Raw genomic sequence first — 12,052 nt, 5'->3', positions numbered from 1 at the left:
GTAAATATACAGAAGAAAAAAAAAAGGTTGTTAAATCATGGCAGGTTAAATTATTAAATCATCTCAGTGACAAGACCCAGAAACAAGACTAGGCCCTGCCATCACCCAGAATTAGAACTGATCACTTGCATCAGCAAAAAGATGTATGAAGGCCAAATGAGCACACTACCAGTGTCACCCAAAAGATACATGGAGCAGCACTTTATTTACAGATCTGCAAGCATAATAGAAATATTTGGATCTAGTTTGATGTTTCTCCATGAGAAAATTCTAAGTCTTAGTCTTTATAAGAAACAAAGAAAATATTTTCTCTCTTGAAGACCTGCTGGAAAGCCCCAACATCTGCAGAATGCAAATGAGCACCACCTGCTGCAGCCTCAACAGGCTGAAAAAAAATTCTGCTTGTCTCTAGATAATATAAATCCAGGTAGTTGTATGTTAAATTGTTAAAGTGAAAATCACTTCTGTGTATAGAAAAGCCAGGTTCAGGTCACCAGGTGTAAGCAAGACCCCTACATAAAGATTTGCTCTGTGGGCCTGTGGGTAAATGCCACTGCCTCAGAACTGCAGCAGCTCCCAAGGTAGATGTGCTATCCCAGTAGGTGTTTTGCAACCTGAGGACAGTTCTGCATAAACATCTTCCATTTGGGGATTACATCTACTACCCTCTTCAGTGGATGGTGAGACCATCTGGGTCATTTTCTGTGCACCACACCTTTTATTTTAATGGAAATCAGAATGCCTGAGCATTTCAACAGTGTTTTTTTCTTTTCAAAGCACATTAGTGACATTTGCTGATTGGAGTAGTTCCTGCTCAGTGGCTAAAAGCTTTTGTTCAATGTACTCTAACATTTCTGCTTCACTCTTTTTTCTTTATTTGCTTTATCAAATATAAGCATCCTTAGACTCTGGTGTTAAACACTCTGATGCATCACTAGGCAAATGGAAAGGAAGAGACGAGAGCAATTGAAGCTTTACTGTTTTATGAACACACAATTACAGGGGTTAAGCCACCATACAAGATGCCCACAGAGCACCAACAGGTTTTTTTCCCCTTTTTTTCTTTCCCTCCATCTTTTCTCCTTCCTGATAAATGAGCAGTGAAAGAAGTGACATGTTTATGTCCCAGCTCTGATGCAAGCCAACTATGAGGAAAGCAGAGGAGAAAACATTGAGCATAAGAACTGGGAGTTGTTTTTGTCCAGAAATGTTGATATAACAAGACTGATTTATTTTATAAGTCTTAAAATTCTTCCAAACAAAATATTTTGAAACAACCAACAGAAGATCCCTGGCAATTCTCATTAGATTAAAGTGTCAGTGGCAAATTCCAGACACTGCTCTTACAGTGCCTCAAACACATTTTCCAATTGCCATTCAGCTTGTGCAAAGAACAGTCAGAACACAGCCAATATCTACACAGGAAAATACAGAAAAAACAAACTAGGTTGGGTTATTTTCTCTCTGCTCTGACAAATTAACCATCTTTCATGTTCACAGATTGCAAAAACCCCATGCAGCAAAAATGTTCCCTCATGAACTTTTTAAGTCAGTGTGGGGCAGGGGCTGTTTGGGGGGAAAAAAAGCCCAAAAAGCAAGACAACAGCAATATCTTGTCTGACAACACAAATGAAGCCCTTTTTCACACTATCCTTCTTGCTTGAGGAGTTTTTCTTCCATCTTGAATATCTGGGAATGGTTGTTCATTAATGGGCTTTAGCAGTGTTTGCTTTAGGTTCACACACACCCAACACAAGCAGCCCAAGGAGAAGCCACCTATTATTTTTTCACTGTGCTGTCAGAACATGTTTCCCTTTCAGACCCCGCTGAGGAGGAGGAGAGCTTGGGCTTTGCAGTGTTTTGGCAGCAGGTGAGGTGATGGACCCCTCTCCCACCCCTCTCTTTAAGCAACCCTCCCAGGCCATGGTCCCCCTGCCCCAGCCTTTCTTTCCTTTACAACTCATGTTCCTTCTCCAGCCCTTCTCCATCCCACGAGAACTCCTCTCTCTTTCTCTCCCTCTGTCCAAAATCACCCTGTTTCTCTCTTTCCCACTGCCACACCTTTACCTTTCACAACTGTGAGTCTTCTCCCTCGCCATCCCAGGGGGAAGCAGGAGACTGGACCTGGCCTTGTAGACACCTTCTTGCCTAGAACACTTCCATGTGAGCAGGGTGTAAGGTGAATTTCACGTGACTGAAAATCTCTTGGGCTATCAAAGCCTTTTTTTGGCCTTTCTTTATCTGCATTTTGCTCCAAGGCTCAGATGCTGATGAAAAAAGCTCTTGGCACCATGTATGGGCAAAAAGAATGGAAAACTCCCAAGGAAAATGCACAAGCTAAACTGGGAGTGCTAGGAGATTTTTAAATGAATGTGTAACAGCTCCCTGGTGTTTCATGATGCACACTCAGAGCAAAGTCCATCAATTTTCCTTTGCCATAATGAAGTACCCATGCTGTAGCTGACAGGGATGTTTCCCCCTTTGAAGCCTTTGCTAGTGCAGCTGCTGTGATTACCTTCTTCAGATCAGCAGCTTCCCACAGTAACTCCAATTAAAATAAACCTGTGGAAGGTGCCAGGCTGCCAGCTCTGCAGAGCACAGCCCTGTATCTAGCAACAAAATCTGAACTCAATTAGCTGTAGCAGGACGAGCTTTCTCGTGCTGTCTTGAGCACAAATCCTGCCTCCTACACCCGGGGGAAATAAAAGGAGCTCAGCTGAATCTCTCCATCGTCCCACAGAAATGAAAGTCTGTGGTAGAAGTGAAGATTGAGGTTTGGAGGCTGAGGACTCACAGTCTTCCTGTCAGTCTGTGAAGACAAATGCCAGCTCAGCCAGAGTTTGTGTTTGCACCAAATGCAGCTCAAAGGAGGCATTTGTACAAGGAGAAAGAGAAGCAGTTATACCTTGGATAAACAAGTCCCTTTATTTTTCTCTCTTTTCTTATGTTTTTAGTGGAATTAAGGCTTTCCTTGGTGAGACCAGACACAGACAAGCTGGAGAGGAAAACAAGAGCTGCAGGAGAGGAAGCCAATCTATACATATGTAAATGGATCATTAATGCCATCTCTGTTAATAATTTAAATAATTACAAGCTGGAGAGGCATTTTGCTTTTTACGTTTGTCTTTTCCATGAGGACAGAATGATGTGGATTACCCTCACTTACTCAGTCCAAATAATACAACTATTTTAGTTGCTGAATTGTTAGAGTCAGTGACCTGAAGAGTATCTGTAGCTCATTCTTCTGCCACTTTTCTTACACCTTCACTGTAAATCAAATGGCAGGCAAATGTGCATTGTTTTTCGAATCTCCTATGACTGGTTTCATACCATATTATTATGCCATTAGCTGAATATCATATAGTAGAAGAGGGGGCATTTTATTTTAATTTTAATTTTTTTAATGCCTCCAGTTGTAACGGAGTGGGGCTGAAATCTGACATTTGTAGAGAAAGTGAAAGAAACTCCTGTTCAAATATTCTGTGACCAGTAGCCTCTGTGTTGAGGCCAGTAGCCCCTTTGGCTGGATGACACTAGCAATAAAGCAGCAAGATGTTTGTATGCAAGGTCAGTGAGTAGGCAGGGGACTCACTCTATGAGCCAGACTGGGAGGTAGAGGCAGGATAGCTAAGGAATTGGAAGCTGTGAATTAATTCATTTAGGTCAGAGATTCAGAAGGGAGTGTGAGTAAATTAGACCAAAAAAGGTAAAAATCAGCTTAGCAGTTGTTTTGGCCACATGGATTTTGGTGGATGGTGACTTGGGGAAAAAAATTGTCAGACAAACTGGATAACAGAGGAGTAGGAAGCTAAGTGCTATCCTCTTCTTAATATATATCTGTTTCACTTTACTTTTTCACTGTTTACTTTTGTTTTATGTTGTATTAAAGTTAAAGGCTAAAATAAAGACTCAAATTCTGCATTTTCCAAATGCTTTGCTGGCTGGTCTCGCAGTACAGATCATCCAAAGAGGTGGTGTCACCTGAGGATACAAAGTCAAAGCAGGCCCTGCAGCACCCATACTCCTGGTCAAATTAGTCATGAAATCAATCCTGCTGCAATAGTTTTAAATGAACAAAATTTTGGGTATAATTTTGTGGGTAGTCTCCTACTCTCCTTTCTGTTTAATTGCAGTGTAGGCTCACAGACAGTGTATGGGGACATAAAGACTCATGAAATTCATTCCAATGGCTGCATACCTGGGTGACCTATTCAGCATCCAGAAATCTGTTTAATGCCAAGAACTACACTAGATAGCTCAAGCCACAGCTCACAGTGAGCCACGTAATGAGGTTCTTCAGATTACTGTTGTCATTCTTTCCCCTTCTCACTTAGGAAGTTCGTTTAGGCAAGCAGTCATTTTAAGAACATGTAAATGCTGATTGCTGATTTCTACGGACCTGGCAAGCAGCCAGGCTTCTGTGATGCTGGCTACTATAGGCAGTGGGAAGTTAAATATGCATGACCTCACATAATGTTGATCCGTGGGCTTGCAGGCATTCTGCACCTGTAAAAATCCCAGCTATTCTGCATGCAAAGTGTCTCTGGTGTTGTCATTGAATCACCTAGTTCTTCAGTGCTCAGTGATCAGATGAACTCAACACATGTTCATTATCTTTCTCTGCTTTGATAAGGTCTAGGATAAAAGAAGTCATTATTTAACCATGGTAAATCCAATATTTTGCTCTTGACAAGCATGTACATATTGCACATGGGGAGGAGGAGCTGAATTGTCATACTTTGCAGTTATGTTAAAATCTGATGAGTTCGCTACTATCAAGATGTAGGGAATAAAATGCAGTAGTTAATATAAATAATGTATTCAGCAGTGATGAATTAATAATGTATTATTAAGGTCAGGGTAGCACTGGGAAATTGCCTGAGGACATCGTACACAATAATGAGTCACAAAAAAAGTCAACGATAGCTCAAGGTTATAAATCAGAATCTAAGTAGAATAAAATTTATAAATCCAATAAAATCAGCATCAGCTAGTCTCAACCTACAAATATTTGAATAGTATGTAGGATTGACAATATTTGTATTCTTAGAGAGATTCCATACATTAGACTATTCATAAAGGGCCAAATTTTGACCTCATGAATACCAGAGGAACTTGGGGCATAATTTCCAATTAAAAATGGAACTTCTAGGATATGAAAAAAACCCCAAACCAAACAAAGAAAAGGACAAACCCAAATAGTAGCTAATTTGTGGTTTTACAGATGAAAGGATTGCACAGAATGCTGACTTTTCAGATCTCAAGATTTGCTTTGAGCCAGTTTCTTTCCTTCATCTGGTTGCTGTATCATAGCAGTGATAGCAGGGGCTCTTCTTCACAGAGGGAAATGCTTCTATGAGAGGCAGCACAGTGGTGGTTGTTCCTTCCTGCACCCAGCCAAGTGGCATCACTGGGACCACTGGGCACCTGTGGTGTTTTCTAAGGCTCTAGAAGATGCTCTGAGCATCAGAATGATGTGGCCTGAGGAAACACTGTGGGCCTTTTAGTGAAATTGAAATATCAACTGCAAGTTATCTGAGGGTTACCACTGGGTTTGGTGGTCAATTTATAGGGTTTTGTCTCCTGTTGCTGGCTCACAGCCAGTCCATTACTAATTACTGATTAGTGATCCCAGCCCTATAGAAGTAATATCTTCCATATAGCAGGATTTTTAACAATAAATACCCAGGGCATGAGCCTGCACTTCAGACTGGAGGAGGAGGATGACAAGGACAACGCTCTACTTCAATATTGTCATTACTGCTGCACTGTTGGCATTTGGCACCCACTTTGCAATTGCTGAGGAAACAGATCTAGGGCTGAACAAGCAGAGGTGCTCCCTTTCACAGAGCTTTGGCTTAGTTATTGTTTATTTGACAATTATTGTGTTTATAATTGCAGAGCAGACATAACAAAACTTTTCTAACTACAAAAGCACTGCTTCCTTGTTTGTATGCTACAACATATTGCTGGTAAGCATTCAGCCTTGGGTTTGTAATGTTTTGGAGAACTTGTTCTAAATAAACAAAAACAAAGGGAGACTGGCAGCTTTAAGCTGGTTGAGCGTCCTTTAGTGTTAAAACGTGTTTGATTTAAGAACAGAAAGATTAATGAATGCCTATTTATGATCTATTTTTAGGGTAATTCTATGCAATTACTATTCATATGACTCAAGCACCCAGGCTGAATTCTAGCCAGGCAATAAAAAGATAATTTTGTAATGCCAGAGAGTCTCTTGAGAGGATTTGGAGGAAAATGCAAATCAACTGTTAGTATGATAAAGCTGTGCACACTAACTCAGTTTCTGGAGCTCTGCATAACTTAGGAAACATTCACAGTGGAATATCAGACATCAACCAGCACATGGGTGCAGCACTGCTGGCTTTGTAGCATCTGGGCTCTGTGCAGTTGCAGTGCAGGGAGTGGCTGGAAATGAGCTCACCACTCTCCCTTCCCTTTTATACTCCCAGCAGTGAAGTATGTGAGAAATACTGATGCAAAGTTTCCCAGGGAGACATCAGGCAAAGAGGGATGGAGAGGTGCATTTGCTGGCAAACACTCTTAGAAGTGAATGAATACATGTTTATAAAATCTCTTGCTCTCACACACTAAGGATCTTCCTTTCCTGTCCATGTGAACTTTCAATGACTCAAGGTCTTATTTGTTTTCTTATCTTAATACTGCTCCTCCTGACACTCCTTTTCCCTCAATGCCTCAATTTTGTCTCCATCCTTTCTTTTCAGGACTCAGCTGGGTGTAGTGTTGCAGTGTAGGGCAGCCTGGGAGGGAGGGCTGGGAAAGGCAGCTGCAGGCACTCAGTAACCTCTGCCAGAGAAGCCCTTCAATACCATGCACTTGTCAGATTAATTCTACATTGATTAATTTCCCCAGATTAATTCTAGACTAATTAATAATTTCTGAAAGGAAGTAGAGAGAGTGGTTTTGACCCCAAATGAGTGACTATCAGGATACATGAGCTAGCCTTAGAGAAATGGCAGGTTAAGACAGAGGGTATGCAGAAGTACTCTTATCCTTCTGGACCAGTGCTCTGGGGGCTCTGGAGCCAGGTAAAACACTTGAGGATGCCTGATGGCATCTATTCTTAGACACCTCGGAAAGAGTTCTAGGTTAACCACCTCAAAAGGGGAAGAAGCCCTGAGCACAGCAGAAAAATTATTCCCTGGAATTCAAGATTTGCACCTCTGAAAAATAGTTTTAGGCTAAAATAGCAGATGGAAAACAGTCACGGAACCAGTAACCCCGCTTTCATAAAGCATTTATTTTTTTTTATTTGAAAACATTATACAGGCATTACATTGCCACAGCCAGTCCATATAGGTGCATGCAAATATCAAAATGGAGAAAGGTTTATTCAGCTTCTCAATGCAGGATTTGGGGTTGGGATTTTGTTTGCCTGGTTTTGGTTTTGGTTCATACTTCCATCTGCAGTGTCAAGATTAGTGTGCTTTATTATGGCATTTAACAATAAAATCCTACCCATGGGGTAAAATTTATATTTGTAGCTAGCTCAGGAATACTAAATGGTTTTCAAAAAAAAAAAAAGAAAGGAAAGAAAAAAGATACTACACACTTGTCTAAATGTTAATAGCACAAGTTAGCAATCTCTACACTATACATTGAAACTTCTTATGACACAGTGGTGCAAAATTTTCAATTGCTTGGTCTATTGTTGTGTGTTTTGAAACCTTATAGCTGGAACAAAGACAAGGTCTGTCTCTCAGTGAGGGTTTTCATCCGGTTTTAGAAAATGACATCAGTCTTGCTAAGGGCTGCCCAGGGCCAGCAGTATCAGAGAGTCTCAGTTTGTTCAGGCAAGGAGCTATGCAGAGCTAGAGACGTCCTACGCAACACGGAGAGTAGCTGCCGTTAGAGAGCTGAGCCTTTGCTGGTGCACTGAGGGCTCCAAGTGCCAAACACAAGCAGGCAGAAGGAACGTTTTCCTTCACTAGACCTCAGTTTTTCAGTCAACACAGTTATTTGTAAAGCTATACCACTGCTTTCCTTCGATGTCCATCCAGGACTAATGCACAGGTGCTAATCTGAGCATCAACCTTGTTTATCAGGTGTAAACACAGGCAGCAAAGCAGCCTCGCTTTGCACATCAAACTCCTCCTGCACGAGAAGCACAGGGGGTGGTGGCTGGTTGCAGTGTACTCACCAAAACATTCATCTCTTATTCCTGTCCAAGAGAGCCTTTTAGAATAGCCTGGTAAAATTGCTCCAGGTGGCACCTCTCAGCCACCCATGGATGGCAACCCCTTGTAAGGACAAACTCCCAGCCCCATGACCTGGCCAGGAGCTGCCTCCTGCCCAGCTGTTTCACAGAAGACTAACAAACATCTAGAGTTAGTGTCAGAAAAATGAGGAGGGGGAGGCTGAAGGACTACAAACATTTGGCTTAAAAATAAATACTAATAAGGAAATTAATCAAAACAGTTATGCAAAAGGAAGGAACTGTAAACATGAAACACACACTCACACAAATCCTCAAGGTTCTCAGACCAACACAGGGACTAACATTCAGAGAAAGGTATTTAATTGGTACAAAAGGTAGCAAAAAAGACTGAGACGACAGGTGCCCACCAGTGTGCCACTGGGTACCTGAGGGAGTCGTGATTGCAATCAGACCCCTTGTCCTGGGGAATGTACAAAATCCATCTTAAGTTGAAGCTCTCACAGGGCTTGACCCAAGGATCTTACCCTGCAGTGTCAGGTAATCTTCTTTGTTTTTTGTTTTTTTTTTTTTAGACTTTCCTTAATATCCCCAGAATACAGACTGTTGTGAATCTAGTGGGGTTTTTTTTTTTTTTAATCCTCAATAGTTTAAGAAAAAAAAAAGTTCAGAAACATGAGTGCTAAAAGGATTAAAAAACCAGAAGGCAGGGGGAAAATAATCATACATTTGTTAGTTTAGTACCAAGGCATCTTAGCCAAAGCTTTTGGGCTAGTTTTGGGCATGATTTGGCAATACTGCAGAACGTTCCCTCAGGTGCAACAGGATTGTGGTGGACAGCCTAAACACAGCAGGAAAGAAATCACCTCTTCTCCACAGTAAGAATAAGATACAGCGTTCTTCTGCTGTTCAAAAGCATTTTGACATTTGCCACTTCATGTCTATTATGCATATATACACTTCTCTCAGTCTGCTTCAGGGAAGTTCCTTCTGTATTAAAGCAGAACAGGACTATAAAAAATGAATGTTGCCTCAGCAGAAATTCATCCTGCTTGGTTGAACTGTGTGACCTTTCTAATCTCCAGTGTATAGATTGATTTTTTTCTTCTTTTTAAAATAGAAATAGGTAAGGTGTATTTTTCAAAAATGAAGGCCTACATTTTTGCTTGAAACAGTCTTTTTCAGCAGAATAACATTCAAATCAAATTCACCTTCTGTGCCCACAAGCAAAATATTCATCAGCCATGCCATAAACTCCATTTTCAAATACAGTGAATGTATACACACTTTTACAGCACTGTTATGTGCTTCTTAAACGCCTTCTTTCTGAAGATCCTGAAGTGTTTTAAGATAACTTGGTCCCATAGCACCTCTGTGAGGTAGGTAAAATGTCATTATTCCTGTATATAATGACTGGTAAACTCAGCCACACAGAAGGTAAGTCATGCCCAAGGATTCATGCAAAGATGTGGCAGATTGGTGAATAAAACTGAGATCTCTCCTGTATTCCTCGCCTATTGTTAGACACAGGAACGCTTAGTCTTCCTTAATTTTAAATTACAAATAGATAAAGGATATTGAAATAATTATTTCCTTTTACTGGGCTCTCAGAAATGCAAACATACAGGCAAAATGGATTTTTCATGGTGGGGACTAACATTTCTCCCATCCTGGTAAGGCTCCTGAGGCAGAAGTACAGTTGTATACAGAAGCATGGAGCACACCCTTACTATTTTCACACATCCCCAGGAATGTAAGAAAACTGCTGAATTCTTCTGCTTGCTTCACAGTTAATGAAAAAAAAAAAAAAGGCTGCACCCTGCCAGTAAAATGCCTTTGTGCTACTGTGGCAACACCAGCAGATGGTCCAGTCTTTTTGCTTGTGAATTCCTCCCTTAATCTTCCTGATTTTTACAATCTGTGGGTTTTGGTGAAAAACTGACACATTTCTAAATAACTATTGTTAGAATAATGAACCATGGGAGACTATGCAAACTGGAACAGTAGAAGGCACCCTTGATGCACTGAGTATCTAAAATAAGTGCCCTGATCCACATGATATGTCATCTTTTTGGAGGGGTACAATACATAGGAAACTAGAAAATGTGTTTTTCTTTCTACAGGTTAAAATTTTAAAAGTAAGAAATCTGTGTTGAATCATGACTACAGAGAAACTAATTCCCTGTCACCTGATGCAGAACCTTGGCCACCAGGAAATCTGCCACGGATCATAGAGAGGTCAATGCTTGAGTACTTCACTTCTGCAAATATAGAAAGGCTAAAATGCTCACCTTACACCTATTCCTAGAATAGAGACAGATATTGTAAGTTGTCCCTTCTCTGGACTGATGGATCAGATTACCTAGAAAGGGCAACTAGACAGATAGCACAGAAGAACTCATTGTATTTCCCTCACCAAATCCAAGGTGCTAGCAAAAATGTGTCAGGGTGTTGTTACCACGACTAACCCATCTGTTTTGTGCAAACAAACAAACTTTAGAGAGAAATTAACAGTGACTGCTCAAAGTGTATTTGCTGTAAAAAGGCGTTCTTTCCACAACTGGTGTGGCTTAGGCATACTATCACCCTGTGTGTGTAAAACACCCCTCTATGAATTTATTTTTTTGTAATTTCATCTTACATATTGAATATCTTTCGCAGGTAGTCTGACGTTAACTGATACCTAAACAGCAGTTTGTATTGCAAACATGCTGCTCATTTAGTAAATGAGGGACTGGCACCTCCTTGCAAGGAACACCCCAGAACAATTAATTTGTGTTTGTATGAGCTTTCCTTATTTGCTACCTTGCAGCTCACCAGTGTACTGCACCTGGTAAATACCTTTCTCTATGTACAATACAGAGATAATGGATATACGAGCTCCACTGTCAAGAGGTGATCAACAGCCCTGGGTTTAAGCAACTCTAACATGAGGCTCCTCTTCTGTCTCCTGCCCCAGGCTGGTGTATGTCACCGAAGGCTCCATCTGGCTGGTGGCTGGCAGGTCTACAACAGGTCCGGAAGGGTTTCGAAACTGCTTGTACACCCGAGGATCCTGGGCTACGTAGGTGGATGTAGAGGAGTAGAGCATCAGCCCAACAAGGATCGTGAAGAATGACAACAAGTAAAGTCCTGAAAACTGAGCAGAAATAACAGTAGAGTCATTAGACACGGCACCAATTACCCCAAGTTCGTGAAGACCCAAAGACAGGGTTAGGCATAAATCCTTGTTTTGGCGTACACTGCACAAACAAACTCCTTGTCATTTGGATGTTGAATTTTTATGGGAATGACTCTTTGAAAGTTGATTTACTCCCACCAATTCCCCTATCCTCCCTAGCCAAGAGGTAACTAGTGCCTTCCCCTGGGCCAGGCAGGTTAAGTATTGACAGGCTGGGACTTGGGAAAGCTGAGTTTTGGTCACAGATCCAAAGATGATTTTTTCATGCTTTTAGACAAGTCAGCTACTCCTCGGAGTCAAAGTTTCTCCAGCGCCAGTGTGAGGTACCATCATCTACAGCTGTCAGACAGGCAGTGGACAAATCTGAAGTTAGTTACAGCTAAACCACATGTCTGTGAAGTTAGCATGCTGTTGGAAGTGTAAAAATATTATTAACTAATATTTTCAATAAGAATTTAAAAAATACATATATACTTAAAAATATATTTTAATAAAGGCACCGAAAAACCACACTGTCTGCAGCTTGTCTTCCTTGTGAACAGAAAGAAGGTGCTAGAAGATCTAATGTGAGTTTGGACAGGATGAACTTGAGCTGTGAAACATGCTATGGGTCAACATCATGAGGTTTGAAAGTACACATGAAGGGCAGTTAACTGAAAGCTCAAGTCCACATATTT

General features: G+C 41.0%; 1 protein-coding gene across 1 annotated transcript in view; it reads right to left on the bottom strand.

Annotated features, from left to right (window-relative positions):
• Nucleotides 1-11,108: 11,108 nt before the first annotated feature.
• SLC35F1 (solute carrier family 35 member F1) overlaps nucleotides 11,109-12,052 on the bottom strand; it is a 221,646-nt gene continuing 220,702 nt past the window's right edge. The window contains exon 8 of the mRNA XM_062488755.1: nucleotides 11,109-11,333. Coding sequence (XP_062344739.1) covers nucleotides 11,109-11,333 — 225 coding nt within the window. The remainder of the gene's footprint in view (nucleotides 11,334-12,052) is intronic.

This window comes from Cinclus cinclus, chromosome 3 (assembly GCF_963662255.1).
Source record: "Cinclus cinclus chromosome 3, bCinCin1.1, whole genome shotgun sequence".
Lineage (NCBI taxonomy): Eukaryota > Metazoa > Chordata > Aves > Passeriformes > Cinclidae > Cinclus > Cinclus cinclus.
This window is presented reverse-complemented; position numbering and strand designations above follow the sequence as displayed.